The sequence below is a fragment of the Oncorhynchus kisutch genome, unplaced genomic scaffold (genome assembly GCF_002021735.2).
Source record: "Oncorhynchus kisutch isolate 150728-3 unplaced genomic scaffold, Okis_V2 Okis06b-Okis10b_hom, whole genome shotgun sequence".
NCBI lineage: Eukaryota > Metazoa > Chordata > Actinopteri > Salmoniformes > Salmonidae > Oncorhynchus > Oncorhynchus kisutch.
The window spans coordinates 12,154,626-12,171,307 of NW_022261983.1; the positions used below are offsets into that span (position 1 = coordinate 12,154,626).

At 42.4% G+C, this 16,682-nt stretch overlaps 3 protein-coding genes across 6 annotated transcripts in view; all 3 read right to left on the minus strand.

Annotated features, from left to right (window-relative positions):
* LOC109879897 (zinc finger protein 2 homolog) overlaps positions 1-3,934 on the minus strand; it is a 53,292-nt gene extending 49,358 nt beyond the window's left edge. For both annotated transcript variants that reach the window (XM_031814363.1, XM_031814362.1), the window contains exon 1: positions 3,560-3,934. In XM_031814363.1, coding sequence (XP_031670223.1) covers positions 3,560-3,568 — 9 coding nt within the window. In that variant the 5' untranslated portion in view covers positions 3,569-3,934. The remainder of the gene's footprint in view (positions 1-3,559) is intronic.
* Positions 3,935-7,816: 3,882 nt separating this feature from the next.
* LOC109879904 (zinc finger protein 239-like) lies at positions 7,817-8,731 on the minus strand (the record flags this gene model as incomplete). The annotated part of the gene is made up of 1 exon (XM_020472102.2): positions 7,817-8,731. A coding segment is annotated over one exon (792 nt), but the record flags the coding sequence as incomplete, so codon positions are not given.
* A 3,234-nt stretch (positions 8,732-11,965) lies between these two features.
* LOC116359940 (serine/threonine-protein kinase LMTK1) overlaps positions 11,966-16,682 on the minus strand; it is a 74,016-nt gene continuing 69,299 nt past the window's right edge. For all 3 annotated transcript variants that reach the window (XM_031814055.1, XM_031814056.1, XM_031814057.1), the window contains one exon: positions 11,966-16,524. In XM_031814055.1, coding sequence (XP_031669915.1) covers positions 16,496-16,524 — 29 coding nt within the window. In that variant the 3' untranslated portion in view covers positions 11,966-16,495. The remainder of the gene's footprint in view (positions 16,525-16,682) is intronic.

Sequence of the window (16,682 nt, forward strand, 5' to 3'; positions counted from 1 at the left end):
GTGAGTGGCTTTATGGTGACAAGCCGAATTTCTTCATCCTCCTGAGGTTGAAGAGCGCTGCTGCGCCTTCCTCACGATGCTGTCTGTGTGAGTGGACCAATTCAGTTTGTCTGTGATGTGTATGCCGAGGAACTTAAAACTTGCTACCCCTCTCCACTACTGTTCCATCGATTGGATGGGGGGGGTGTTCCCTCTGCTGTTTCCTGAAGTCCACAATCATCTCCTTAGTTTTGTTGACGTTGAGTGTGAGGTTATTTTCCTGACACCCACACTCCGAGGGCCCTCACCTCCTCCCTGTAGGCCGTCTCGTCGTTGTTGGTAATCAAGCCTACCCTGTTGTGTCGTCCGCAAACTTGATGATTGAGTTGGAGGCGTGCATGGCCACGCAGTCGTGGGTGAACAGGGAGTACAGGAGAGGGCTCAGACGCACCCCGTTGGGGCCCCAGTGTTGAGGATCAGCGGGGAGGAGATGTTGTTGCCTACCCTCACCACCTGGGGCGGCCCGTCAGGAAGTCCAGTACCCAGTTGCACAGGGCGGGGTCGAGACCCAGGGTCTCGAGCTTGATGACGAGCTTGGAGGGTACTATGGTGTTGAATGCCGAGCTGTAGTCGATGAACAGCATTCTCACATAGGTATTCCTCTTGTCCAGATGGGTTAGGGCAGTGTGCAGTGTGGTTGAGATTGCATCGTCTGTGGACCTATTTGGGCGGTAAGCAAATTGGAGTGGGTCAAGGGTGTCAGGTAGGGTGGAGGGTGTTATGGTCCTTGACTAGTCTCTCAAAGCACTTCATGATGACGGATGTGAGTGCTACGGGGCGGTAGTCGTTTAGCTCAGTTACCGTAGCTTTCTTGGGAACAGGAACAATGGTGGCCCTCTTGAAGCATGTGGGAACAGCAGACTGGTATAGGGATTGGTTGAATATGTCCGTAAACACACCGGCCAGCTGGTCTGCGCATGCTCTGAGGGCGCGGCTGGGGATGCCGTCTGGGCCTGCAGCCTTGCGAGGGTTAACACGTTAAATGTCTTTCTCACTTCGGCTGCAGTGAAGGAGAGACCGCATGTTTTCGTTGCAGGCCGTGTCAGTGGCACTGTATTGTCCTCAAAGCGGGCAAAAAAGTTGTTTAGTCTGCCTGGGAGCAAGACATCCTGGTCCGTGACTTATTGATGAAGACAATGACTGATGTGGTGTACTCCTCAATGCCATCGGAAGAATCCCGGAACATATTCCAGTCTGTGCTAGCAAATAGTCCTGTAGCTTAGCATCTGCTTCATCTAACCACTTTTTTATCTAACCACTTTTTTATTGACTTCCTGCTTTCATTTTTGCTTGTAAGCAGGAATCAGGAGGATAGAATTATCGTCAGATTTGCCAAATGGAGGGCGAGCTTTGTCTCTGTGTGTGGAGTAAAGGTGGTCTAGAATTATTTTCCCTCTGGTTGCATATTTAACATGCTGATAGAAATTTGGTAAAACAGATAAGTTTCCCTGCATTAAAGTCCCCGGCCACTAGGAGCACCGCCTCTGGATGAGCATTTTCCTGTATGCTTATGGCTGAATACAGCTCATTGAGTGCGGTCTTAGTGCCAGCATCAGTCTGTAGTGGTATGTAGACAGCTACCAAAAATACAGATGAAAACTCTAGGTAGATAGTGTGGTCTAGAGCATATCATGAGGTACTCTAACTCAGGCCAGCAAAACCTTGAGGCTTCCTTAGATGTCATGCACCAGCTGTTGTTTACAGATATACATAGTCCATCACCCCCTGTCTTACCAGACACCGCTGTCCTATCCTGCTGATACAGCATATAACCAGCCAGCTGTATGTTGATAATGTCGTCATTCAGCCACGACTCCGTGAAGCATAAGATATTAGTTTTGAATGTCCCGTTGGTAGTTTAATCTTCCTTGTAGGTCATTGATTTTATTTTCCAATGATTGCACATTAGCTAGTAGAACGGAAGGCAGAGGGAGTTTATTCGATCGCCTACGAATTCTCCGAAGGCAACCCACTTTTTCTCTGTCTTCTTTTCACGCAAATGATGGGGATTTGGGCAAGTTCCCAGGAAAGCAGTATGTTCTTCATGTCGGGATCATCGGACCCGTTAAAGAAAAGAAGAAGCTAATATTCACTGTTCTGATGTCCAGAAGTTATTTATTTTCAGTCAAAAGAGACGGTAGCAGCAACATTATGTACAAAATATGTTTTTCTTTGTTCTTTAAATAGTTCAACTGTAATGGCACATACTAAAGAAGTTTTTAGTATTAACTGTCCCATAAGACATTGTACCACTATAGCCTAGTTACAAATAAATGTATGTGTACTATAATAACTTTGGAAATAGTGCCATGTTTTTATCCATATTACTGTAGGGGAGAGTGAGTCTGCCTTGTTTCTAGGAAACCATACACAAAATTAATAATTTGACCAAATATTTAGGAAGAGGTCATCATTTCATAGAGTCTGTGAAGAAAGAAAACACATGAAAAAAGTGGTAAGCAAGTTAGGTCCAAAAAACTGAATTTGGCTTAGAGGTTTAATGGTGCTTGTATCTTAACCAAAGTTGACAATTTTAAGATTGTTCTATACATCAGTTGGGGTCTTAATAAGCGTTGAGTTCCTAAACCTAGCATGAAAATGCATCCTTGTAGCTGTGTGGGCTAATATAGTCAACATGTTTGCCTTGGGTAAGTTGAGCCAATGGCACTTTGAGCAAATGGAGTGTTTTCTTCCCAGCTGGGATATGAGGTAACAACAGGGCTTAGTCTATGCTAAGTGTTTAAAAAGTACAATGTTTGTGTTAGGTGTTAAACCTGTGTTAAATAATTGTATTGTTCCTCAAGCAAGGAAGGGGCCGATGACATCAGTAAAGTGTGTACTTCACTGTATCTATAGTTGGGATATTGCTTTTCAACAATAACATTTATTTAAAAAAAATATATAAATCACCGGAGTACTACTTTAAAGTGTGGGAGAGTGGGGTAAGTTTAGCAATGTTTTACATTCAGCATCACTACTTCAAGGGAAATAGTATTCTTTCTATATTTTTCAGCAATTTTTACAGTATAGCCAATTTAGACTTTTATGGTTGTCATTAGTTACCACAGCCACAAATGACCTCTTCCTACATATTTGGTCACACAATTTTGTGCAAAGTTTCCTATAAACAAGGGGTGGCTCAACTTTACATTTGACAATTTTTACTCCAGCAATTTCTAAATAAAATAATGTACTTTTTACTCAATACATTTTCCCTGACACCCAAAAGTACTAGTTACATTTCGAATGCTTAGCAGGATAGTATATTTAAGACCAAATACTTTTACTCCAGTAATATTTTACTCGGTGACTTTCACTTTTAGCCGAGTCATTTCTACAAAGATATCTTTACTCAAGTATGAGAATTTAGTACATTTTCCACCACTGTCTAGCTAACGTTAGCTGTTCAAATGGAACACATAGAAGTGGACGATCAAATGTGAAAACTAGGCCTAGATATTTCTAACACCACACTGACCACAGTAGGTCTATATTGCTAACAAAAGGCAACCAAACTTACCCGATACATTGTGGACGCTATTCTTTCTTCAACGTTTCTTCAAGAAATGTGTACGCTATAGTTACGTTGTTTGTCACAGCGTTCAGATAACTATTATGGCATTAACGCAGGCAATTCCAGTCTCAAGTCTACAACTGAAACAGCTAGATCAGAGCAATCAAACGTCTATCTAAATATCAAAACTCGATTCAAATGTATGTAGGCTAATCTTACTTCAGTAAGATCCTGGATAAGATTTTACCTGAGCTATAAAAGCCAAGAAAACATTCAACAACATCCCATTTCCAATAATCCTGTTCTCTGCTGTTGTCTACCTGAAAGCCACTTCGAACGGATCTCTTCGAGAGTCCAGTCACAGAGAGAACAATGACATAGATAGTTCACTGGAGGTATAAATGTGAAGCATCCGGTTTGCGTTTCCACTCACTACCAAATATGGTGGTGAGAGGAAGCCCAGTGGCTGGCAGTGAGAGAAGATGGAGCGAGATGGATTTTGGCCGACATTTTGCTCATTTGATCTCAGTGCAGTTTTTTGTTTCCAAAACTAAAATCTGTTACGAACAGATAGGACTAACTTTGATAGACTTTACCGTTTGCGAAAGTTTTTTTAAAGTGCGTTGTTTAGGAGTGCATCGAATTTAGTTATTGCACATGCGCACAAGAGTAGGCGTTTCCTAACCGAAATATGCAAATACATGCTAGAACCAGCCAATGTTAGCTCTGCCCATGTTTTGCTTGTTCGATTTGCTCACATTGGAAACAACAGGCTGTGGTCTATCTTGGGTTAGTTATAAAAACTATTGGTCCAACGTGAAGTTCTTCTTCAATAGTATTTATGGAGGTCAGCAAACAAACGTTAGAGGTGCATGTTGCCACCTACTGTACAATCCATTATACTTGGTGATAGAAAAAATACCTGCCAATTTAACCCTCATGAAAAACAGAACACTCCCTGCAATTCTTCCGCGTTAAAATCATGTAATCCCAAGTACTTCTCTGCAGCTGCCACCACAACATATTTTATGTGACTTAAATTCAATTTCTGCGGTACAGTTGATAGCAATGGTTATGAACACTAAGAAACCAACCTTACTGAAACACATATTATTCCTAATCACTCTGGAGGATCCCTCGCCCTGTACCCATCCTCCTCTGCTACTCAAATCAAATCACATTTTATTGGTCACTTGTTCCAAACAGAAAAGGTGTAGACTTTACAGTGAAATGCTTACTTACGAGCCCATTCCTAACAATGAAGGGTTAAAAAAGTGAGAAATATTTGCTAAATAAAAAAAGAGACACTTTCACACTCTTCAAATATGCTGCTGCTACTCTGTTTATTATGTCCTGATGGCCTAGTCCCTTTTACCCCTACTACATGTACATACTGCATTACCTCAATCACCTGTTCCCCTGCACATTGCCTCGGTACTGCTACTCTGTTTATTATGTCCTGATGGCCTAGTCCCTTTTAACCCTACTACATGTACATACTGCATTACCTCAATCACCTGTTCCCCTGCACATGACCTCGGTACTGCTACTCTGTTTATTATGTCCTGATGGCCTAGTCCCTTTTGCCCCTACTACATGTACATACTGCATTACCTCAATCACCTGTTCCCCTGCACATTACCTCAGTACTGCTACTCTGTTTATTATGTCCTGATGGCCTAGTCCATTTTACCCCTACTACATGTACATACTGCATTACCTCAATCACCTGTTCCCCTGCACATTACCTCGGTACTGCTACTCTGTTTATTATGTCCTGATGGCCTAGTCCCTTTTACCCCTACTACATGTACATACTGCATTACCTCAATCACCTGTTCCCCTGCACATTGCCTCGGTACTGCTACTCCTTGTATATAGCCTTATTATTGTGTTACTATGTGTGGGGCCCATTTGCATGTGTGTTTTGTGTGTGTGAGCGAATGTAGTGTGTGTGTTGGCGTGAGTGTGTGGGTAGTCTAGTGAGTGTGTGGGTAGTCTAGTGAGTGTGTGGGTAGTCTAGTGAGTGTGTGGGTAGTCTATTGAGTGTGTGGGTAGTCTAGGGAGTGTGTGGGTAGTCTAGTGAGTGTGTGGGTAGTCTAGTGAGTGTGTGGGGAGTCTAGGGAGTGTGTGGGTAGTCTAGTGAGTGTGTGGGGAGTCTAGTGAGTGTGTGGGTAGTCTAGGGAGTGTGTGGGTAGTCTAGTGAGTGTGTAGGTAGTCTAGTGAGTGTGTGGGTAGTCTAGTGAGTGTGTGGGTAGTCTAGTGAGTGTGTGGGTAGTCTAGTGAGTGTGTGGGTAGTCTAGTGTGTGGGTAGTCTAGTGAGTGTGTGGGTAGTCTAGTGAGTGTGTGGGTAGTCTAGTGAGTGTGTGGGTAGTCTAGTGAGTGTGTGGGTAGTCTAGTGAGTGTGTGGGTAGTCTAGTGAGTTTGTGGGTAGTCTAGTGAGTGTGTGGGTAGTCTAGTGAGTGTGTGGGTAGTCTAGTGAGTGTGTGGGTAGTCTAGTGAGTGTGTGGGTAGTCTAGTGAGTGTGTGGGTAGTCTAGTGAGTTTGTGGGTAGTCTAGTGAGTGTGTGGGTAGTCTAGTGAGTGTGTGGGTAGTCTAGTGAGTGTGTGGGTAGTCTAGTGAGTGTGTGGGTAGTCTAGTGAGTTTGTGGGTAGTCTAGTGAGTGTGTGGGTAGTCTAGTGAGTGTGTGGGTAGTCTAGTGAGTGTGTGGGTAGTCTAGTGAGTGTGTGGGTAGTCTAGTGAGTGTGTGGGTAGTCTAGTGAGTGTGTGGGTAGTCTAGTGAGTGTGTGGGTAGTCTAGTGAGTGTGTGGGTAGTCTAGTGAGTGTGTAGGTAGTCTAGTGAGTGTGTGGGTAGTCTAGTGAGTGTGCATAGAGTAAGTGCAATTTTGTTGTTGTTGATATAAATAATTAAGGAGGTCGACTTTTAGTGCCTTCAGAAAGTATTCAGACCCCTTGACTTTTTCCACTTCGTTATGTAACAGCCTTATTCTAAAATGGATTAAATACATTTTCCCCCTCATCAATCTACTGCATAATGGCAAAGTGAAATCAGGTTTTACATTTTTTGAGGGAAATTTAATAACAATATACAACAGAAATACCTTATTTGCATCATAAGTATTCAGCACCTTTACTCTAAGACTCAACATTGAGCTCAGGTGCATCCCGTTTCCGTTGATCATCCTGGAGATGTTTCTACAACCATCTCTGCAGCACTCCACCAATCAGGCCTGTATGGTAGAGTGGCCAGACGGAAGCCATTCCTCAGTAAAAGCACATGACAGCCCGCTTGGACTTTGCCAAAAAGGCACCTTAAGGAATTTCAGACCATGAGAAACAAGATTCTCTGGTCTGATGAAACCAAGATTGAACTTTTTGCCCTGAATGCTAAGCGTCACGTCTGGAGGAAACATAACACCATCCCTATGGTGATGTGTTGTTTTGGCATCATGCTGTGGGGTTGTTGCTCAGCGGCAGGGCCTGGAAGACTAGTCAGGATCGAGGGAAAGATGAACGGAGCAAAGAACAGAGAGAACCTTGATGAAAATCTTCTCCAGAGTGCTCATCTGTCAGGTGGATGCACTATCTTGGCAAAGGAGAAATGCTCACTGATAGGCATGTAAACAATTTCTGCACAAAAATGATGTGTGCACATGTAACATTTATGGGACCTTTTATTTCAGCACATGAAACATGGGACCAATACTTTACTTTTTGCGTTTATATTGTTTTTCATGGATATAATTATGTAATGCATAATGTATTACAGTTTTAGGAGCATTTTAATAAATTTAGTGAATAAATAATTAAGTGTAGAAATAAGCAGAAGTTGTTCAGAAGATAATGGATTGAATTTATTGATCAATTGAATACACACTACTGTTGAAACATTATTCTACATGTATTTTATTTAACATTTATTTAACTAGGCAAGTCAGTTAAGAACAAATTCTTATTTACAATGACGGCGTACACCCACCAAACTCGGACGACGCTTGGCCATTTGTGCGCCACTCTATGGGACTCCCAATCACGTGTGATACAGTCTGGATTCGAACCAGGTTGTCTGTAGTGATGCCTCGTGGTCGAAGACTGAGATGGTCTTAGACCACTGCTCCACTTTATTTAATAATAGTATATGAAAGAAGACAATTATCAACCCCCCCCCCCCACACACACACAGGTTCATTATGACATCTTCAATGATGACAATGATCCATTTAAAAACACAATGTGTGATAATACATAGACACAGTGGAGACCTGGTCCTAGATCAGAGCTGCATATTATGCTGCAGAGGTTACCATGGTGATCAGACTAAGTCAACTGTCTAAGAATGGGAGATGGATATGACTATTCACTAGATGTTTTCTATTTCACATGTATTTAGGGATCTGGAACTGGATAGGAGGGAGATGAAATATGGCATATTGTTGCTTTATGGTGCTTTTTCATTGGCCCTAAATGAGAAAAGCTCTTTCCACATAGACAGACATAAGGCTTCTCTCCAGTGTGTGTTCGCTGGTGTGAATTCAGTGTCCCTGATTGACTGAATCTCTTTCCACACTGATCACAGCTATAAGGCTTCACTCCAGTGTGTGTTTTCTGGTGTGTAGTCAGCTCTCCTGACTGAGCAAAGCATTTCCCACACCGATCACAACTATAAGGTTTCTCTCCACTGTGTATGCGCTGGTGTATAGTTCGTTTTTCTGAAACAGAAAAGCACTTTCCACACTGATCACAGCTATAAGGCTTCTCTCCTGTGTGTACACACTGGTGTACGGTTAAGGCTCCTGCACTAACAAAACCTTTCCCACAATCAAGGCAGGGGTAAGGCTTCTCCCCTCTATGAATTCTCAGATGAAATTTTAAGGTGTGAGAAGCAGTGAAACTCTTCCCACACTGTGAGCATCTGTAAGGTTTCTCTCCTGTATTGCTTCTTCTGTGTACTTTAAGACCCCCTCGACACGTGAAACTCTTCCCACACTGAGAGCAGCTATACGGTTTCTCTCCTGTATGGATTCTCAGATGAGATTTTAAAGTGTTAGATGCAGCAAACCTCTTTCCACACTGAGAGCAGTAGTACGGTTTCTCTCCTGTATGGACTCTTAGATGATATTTTATGACGTTAGATGCAGCAAAATAGTTCCCGCATTGAGGGCAGCGGTATGGTTTCCCTCAGGTGTGACTCCGCTGGTGAATTAAGGAACTTTGTGTAGTGAACCGCTTCCCAAAGTCAGAGCAGTAGTGGTGAGGTTTATTCCCTGTACGTCTCTGCTGGGGTTTCTTGAGATGTTCTGATCGGGTGAGATTATTCTCTGTCTCGTCAGCATCATGATGTTTTTGAGGCCCCCCAGATGATAAGTCCCCCCTACTGAGAGAACGACGGTTAGGGGTGTCCCCTGTGAAACAAAGACATTGAATAACTAGGTTTTGGAAATATGGGTCCCTAAACAAATATTATCATAAATATACAGCATATTTTGTATCTATCAATTAACAGAAGTTGCAGATTGTAGTCTAATCCACACACCCCATTGTTCTTACTTGATGAAATCAAATCTCCATCTCCTTCCTTCTCGTGTCCCCCTCTCGAAGTTCTACTCTGCCCTGGTGTTTTCCTGCAGTCGACCAGCCACACAGACACCCTCTTTAGATTTAGCAGTAAGGCCTACTGGGAGAGTTACGACCCTGGCACTCTGGCAGGGTGGAGGGGGATGAACTAGCTCTGTCCTGGTGAACGCAGGAGGTATTGTACATAGAAAATAATTTCAGCACTTTGGAAGTGGTATATATATTTTTTACTCTTAGTACAAATGTCAAAACTGATAACACTTGTAACTGATAACACTGTCTTATGTTCAGAACCTTTGATTGAGCATTCAGTGGAGTTGACCACATCTCTCACCACTGAGCTAATCTTGATTAATCCAGAACTAAAGTCTCACGTAATTGGTCAGCTGCTCGACGAAGTTCTGGGTTCATACGTGTTAGGAGGAGAGATTAGGAGACGCTAGAACAAGGAGCAGAACCGCAACGAGGAGCTCCACCCTCTCAAAATACGGGCCTTGACACACTGCCGGGACTTGAGGTAGGCCTATACAAACAGTCTAATAAATATTTAGGAAGGAATCAAGAAACATTAGTAAAAGAAAAACATTCAAAAGAGTCAAAATAACAGAATAGCATATTCTGAGTTTAAAGGTAGACTCCGAGATATGAAGTAGGCTAGATGCACAAAGTAAACAGCATAGTGGGTAATTACCCAGAGCATTGTGTACGATAGGCTAGAAGGTTACTTTGTTGAAGGACAAAATATCCCACAAGTTAATTACCGCCATTGTTTACTTTGTCCAGCTTTAATTACCGCCATGGTTTATTTTGTCCAGCTGTTCAAATGTAACGCATTGATGTGGAAGATCAAAGATTATGAAAACTAGACCAATACATTTTATACAGTAGAGCTATAGGCTACTGTTAGTTAACCAAACTCACTTTTTTTATACCACACAGCAGAGATATAATGTTAAAAGTTAACTGAACGTATAATTGTATTCAGCTGAGCTATTCACTACTGTTAAAAAGCAGCCAAACTTACCAAATTCATCAAGGAAGCTACTGTTTCTTCACATGACAAGAAATGTGTAGGCAACAGTTATTCCTTTGTCATAGCGTTCAGATAAACATTACACCAGAGCAATCAAACATCTAATTAAATATCAGAAAACGATTTAAATTGTGACAAATAAACGTCTCATGTAGGCTGACCTTACTTCAGAAAAATTATTTGCAAAGAGTTTACCTGATCTATAAGTCAAGAAAACGTTCAACACCCCTTTTCAAGAATCCTGTTGTCTGCTACTGCCTACTTTTACCCAAGAGCCACTTGGAACACAACGTACTCTTCTTCGATGGTGTTTAACCGCGGTTGGTATCCAATGTTAATGGCACATTATCGCCACCAGCTGGTAGTGGTATTGAAATAAAAAACATGGGATATGGGAAAAATGAGATCATACCAAATAAAACACGTCAACTAAGAACCAATCCCACTTTTTCAATCACAGTTGACTCCAAAATACATCCATACACAGGCTCAGGGTTCCGTGATGGCCATACATTCACTGACAGGGTCTCTTGCACAGACTCAGCACAGCCCCCCCCCCCCCCCCCCCCAAAACGTTCTGCGGGGCGGCATTCACAATGATTCATTCCAATGTTCTTAGATTTCTTCTCCGCTTGTGCTGTACAGTTTCTGACCATTGCAATACATATTACAAAGTCCCCCTTTTTACCATGTAGCATTTCACTATTCCTCGGTTGATGAGAAGCCTTCACTGGTCTTGTTTGCTCTACTACCATTGTTTATTCTCCATCCTTCCAATTCTCTCACTGCCTCCAGATAAGAGACACACTGGACACTACTTACCCTTACCACCGCATTCTCCTTCACCCTAACAGGACACTACTTACCCTTACCACCGCATTCTCCTTCACCCTAACAGGGCAGTACTTACCCTTACCACCGCATTCTCCTTCACCCTAACAGGACACTACTTACCCTTACAACCGCATTCTCCTTCACCCTAACAGGACACTACTTACCCTTACCACCGCATTCTCCTTCACCCTAACAGGACACTACTTACCCTTACAACCGCATTCTCCTTCACCCTAACAGGACACTACTTACCCTTACCACCGCATTCTCCTTCACCCTAACAGGGCACTCCTTACCCTTACCACCGCATTCTCCTTCACCCTAACCGGGCACTACTTACCCTTACCACCGCATTTTCCTTCACCCTAAACGGGCACTACTTACCCTTGCCACCGCATTCTCCTTCACCCTAACAGGACACTACTTACCCTTACCACCGCATTCTCCTTCACCCTAACAGGGCACTCCAGGAATTCAGGCACATGTTCACCTCCACAGTTGCAGCATTTCCATTAATTTGGCATACAATACTCTTCCCTTCTGCACACACTTGACACATGACCAAATCTTTTACATGTATGACACTGAAGGGGCTTGTGCACTAAAGCTCTTACAGGGTATCTCATGAATCCTAACTTTATATGAGAAGGGAGAGACTCTTCATCATAGAACAGTAGCAAGGATGAAGTTCATTTATTTTCTCTATGAGGACAATGTGCTGCCCGGCAGTGGTGGATCACCTGGGGCCTCTGGTCAAGGAGTGTTTCACTGATTCCCAGGTTGCTAAAGACGACAAGCGTGTTGACAAATTACCCAATGGGTCATTATACTTTTCTGGTCCAAAAATGTGAGGGTGCAAAAACATACAAAGTGGGAATGCAGCTGATTCATTTGCTCAACTGCTCAGGCACCTATAATCACATTCATTAATTACAGCAAACGAAGCAATACATGTGACAGACACAAGAGGGGAAACAAAACTGTCTTGATTTATTTGTCTTGAATTCTACTTTAGCACGACAGCCATGAAACTGAGACATAGGCCTTGAGGAATGGAACTAGCCTGGATGCCAGTCTCTTTCTGCTCTCTTACCAACACCTTGTGGAATTTCTATGTCAAATGTTTGGCTTGACAATGAGTTGGAAAGAGCACCAGCAGATCTGGGACCAGGCTAGAATGGATCTATAGAGTGATGATGATTTAGTATTTGGTATTTGATTAGAATCCCCATTAGCTGTTGCAAAAGCAGCAGCTACTCTTTCTGGGGTCCATGATGGTGTTACTACTGGTGTACGGACCAACCCATCTCACCTACTCAACTCTCAACTCATTTCAATTGTCTATTTAGCTTAGCCATTGGTTATTGTTGTCCTTTCTCTTTGGCAAATGGCCAACGTGCATGAAGATGGCAGAATTCAGATATGGCATAATTGTTTTAGCACTATCCACTGTGTTTCAAAACTATGGCGCGCGACATGTTTTAGTGTGCCATTAAATCAGCTCAATCTACCTTTTAGGATTTTCAAAATGGCCGCCGCCTTGAAGCTAAAATCGGGATCATGTATATTGTGCTAATGACAAAAGCAATGTACAATATGGCAAACACAGGGAAAACAAGGAATTTGTGGTAAGTGCTATGTTTACGCACCGCCACTATTTAGACAAGCCGGCATGGACTGGTTGAGGACTTATGCTCCACAGAGAGCGAAGAGGAGAAGGTGAGTAACTCCACAATCTGGCTGCAGTGGATTACTTTAAAGTGGTGTCTGAAATACGATGGTGCAAAGTGTGCAAAGTTATAGACTGATCCGATAAACCATCGCATTACTGTTCAAATTGTTGTATCAAGTCTGCCCAAATGTGTCTAATTGGTTTATTGATACATTTTCAAGTAAAGAACTGTGCACTCTCCTCAAACAATAGCATGGTATTCTTTCACTGTTACTGTAAATTGGACAGTGCAGTTAGATTAACAGGAATTTCAGCTTTCTGGCCATATCAGATATGTCTATGTCCTGGGAAATCTTCCTGTTACTTCAAACGTCATGCTAATCACATTAGCTCAACCCCATTGTGGGGACACCGATCCCATAGAGGTTTTAAAGTGGTGACTGAAATGGCCCATATTCCCTATGTAGTGCACAAATATGAGTATTTTTCTTAGCGCACTATACAGAGAATATGATGCCATTTCAGAAATATACTCATATTGGTAGATAAGAAATACTAGGGGAAAAGTCTCTCTTCTTGCAGAATGTGAAAAACTTAAAAGGCAGGCAGAGAGAGAAAACATAGAGTTGGCCCTTGTAGTGACTCAGGAGAATCAGGGCAGTGTATGTATCAAATGTCTTAGAGAATGAGTACTGATCTAGGATCAGGTCCTGCCTGTGTGATCTTATTTATTGCGATCTAAAAGGCCAAACTGATCCTAAGTCAGCACTCCTGATACGTGGCCCCGGAAGGAGAGGAGAGGGTACAGCAGTAGTAAAACCAAGTCAAATGATCTTGAAACATGTTGATAACATTCATACATTATTATGTGAGATGTGTCAATCTGTAACTGTCCTGTTGCAATGTCTGTACACCTTGAACACCTGTACAGATAACCATCTCTTACATGTAATAAAATAGACCTGCTTTAGATGGTGTAGGTAGACCGGTGACAATCACAGCTTCATGACAGATATAGTATAGCCATGTAGTTGAATTGAAAGGCGCTCTTGCATTTAAACATACAGGGCTGGTTTCCCAGACACAGAATAAGTCCTGGTCTCAAAACCTATTTTAATGGTGATTCTCTATTGAAAGTGTTTGTTAGTCCAGGACTACGATTCATCTGTGTCCAGGAAAACCGTCCAGAAGAGATATTATGACCAAACCAGTTTGGCTGTGGCTTCACCTGGGTGGCGTCCCAAATGCTCTATGGGCCCTGGTCGAAAGTAGTCTACTATAAAGGTCCCATTGGGTCCTGGTCAAAAGTAGTGCACTATAAAGGGAATAGGGTGCCATTTTAGGATGCAAATCTCTTTCTTCTATTCATCCCTCTTTTCCCTCCCTCTGTCACCACTCATTGTATCGCTGGTTAAATGAAACGTGAGCAAAGCTACTGTATGAATCATTACATGGGCTAGACAGTAATGTATAATGCTTTATAGTGTCCTTTATAATGCATTATAATGCACTAATAATGTTTTGTTATCAACTGACCCTTGAGTTTCCAGGGACAGACACAAACAGGGATCCTGGGTCACGTTCATTAGGGCACTTAACGGAAAAGGTTTTGCAATGAAAAACGTTAATGAGCGTGTCTTATTGGACAAGTCGGACAAGTGGGCAGCAGGTAGCCTAGTGGTTAGAGCCAGTAACCGAAAGGTTGCTGGATCGAATCCCCGAGCTGATATGGTAAAATCTGTCATTCTGTCCCTGAACGAGGCAGTTCCTCGGTAGGCTTTCATTGTAAATAAGAATTTGTTCTTAACTGACTTGCCTAGTTAAATATATATATATATATATATCATTTTAAGTCCAGATAGTTTCACCCTCATTTCAGTACTTTTCCCCCCTTTTCCCCCCTAAGGAACACGACCCTCATGGATCTATGCTGTAACAGATCCACTACATTAACGTTACAAAACAGTGTTCTCCGCCTTATATTTCAGTCATGTAGACCCAACACAGGGGTGACCTGAAACGTAAATGCAGGTACAGTAGAAGTATTTTCAACATTGATCTATAGGTGGTGCTACGAACAGGCTCCTACAACGCTCGGCTGAAATGGCCCTCTTATCAGGTTTTGTTCAGTACAAAAAAATGTGTTCCAATTTTCACGGCTTCAAACCCGAAATACATCTACTTTAGAGCTTCTCAACTGGCATAATAATTCTAATGGAGGAAGTGAATGTTGAACAGATGTGGAGGTCTTCATTGACCAGAGAGAGGGAGGACCCTTACCAAAAAAGATTGCCATTAGAGTGCAGTATAACTGCAGTTTGCTGCAAAAACTGTGTCCAAAATAACTTTTTTTTTTTACTGCCGTCATTTGGCAGTGTAACTGCAGTATAACTGAGGTTCAACTGCAGTACACTGCAGTTATTCTGTAATTACTGCATCCAAAATACCACAGTTGACTGACTGCAGTTACTGCACTTTTACTGCAGTTTCAAAACGGCAACCTTTTTTTGTAAGGAGAGGAGTAACTAACGTTACAAAGAACTGTGAAACAGACACATAACAGTGTTACCAAGTTGTAAGCAGAGCCATATATATTATAACATACATAGATTTCAACAGGGCTCTGGCTCTAATGATCTGTTATGTAAGGGATAATCAACCAGATAATCAACCAAACGATGTGGAAGGTGTGTTCCAGCTGCCTTTCCACTTTTCCAGTATGCATAGAGCCCCAAGTTGATTATCCCTTTTATACCAGGGCTATAATTGAACACATTTTCTGCTAGAAACCATCAGTCCTAGTTCGCCATTAGTTCGCCATTAGTTCGCCATTATGAAAATCGAATTCAAACATGCCAATAATGTTTTCAATTGAACTTTTGCTTTCAAAAGCAACTCAAACATATAACATGTAAGAACGAACCTTTCTATCGTGCAAATATACCGTGAGTTATACGGAAATAATGCACGCTCTAGAATGCCCTTCAAGCCAATCAGAAACACATATTCAATGCTATGGTGTAACATCATAATAATAATAATTTTATCCCTGAACTAAAACATCAGCAAGACTGTCCACCTTCCTGTGGCTTTGTCAAGGGGGCACAGTAGGTTTCGCAGTACCCCCACCCCTATTCCTCTGTCATTTGTAAAGGGGGGGTTATCTTCATCTTTGAACCCCCACAGAGAGCAGCTTCCTGTGGGGCAGTCATCAGCCGTTATTCAATGGCTCCAGGGAAGCACTGTAACACTGTTCTAGAAGATCCAACCAGCCGATGAGCAAGCAGATGGAGGACCAAAGCAGCCAATGAGAGAGCAGCAATGAGACCAAGTCTGTCATTTTTTCTTATTTTTTTGTCTCTTTTTCCTTTTCCCCAAATGACTTGATGCTACTGAACGTCAATGGTGATTTGAGCAAATAATTTATTAATAATTGTCATAAGTGTAGATGTTATATATCTCTAATACATCTATATTATCAGTCACATACTGCTTGGTTGTGGTCCTCTCAGGACTCTGTCGTCGTTCCTACAGCTATCTCTCTGTCTCTCTCTGGAGTAATAATACAAAGTAAGAGAAGGAACCATTTAAGGTGTTTGTCTGCATCCGAAATGGCACCCTGTTCCCTATGTTTTCCACTATTGTTGACCAGGACACATAGGGAATAGGCTGTCATTTGGAATGTAGATGTTGTGTCACTACGATACAAGGCATTGGCTCATACAGGGTCATCAGGTCCTTGAGATCCCAGGTCTGAACACCTGGTAGTCATACTAGGAGAGGAGGTATACTCCTTCCTGTCATGGAGAAGACCCCTTCAATCCTTCTTTCACTGCCTCTCTCCATCTTCACTGCTCCCTGTGAGACAAGAGAAGAGGATTCGTTAGCGCAGATGTGACGTTTTCCCTTTTCACACTGTCGTGTCGACCTGAGCTGTTCTGAGCTGGTAACATAGTGTCCTGTTCACAACACTGAGCCCAGGCTAGCTGTACTGACCTGGTAACATAGTGTCCTGT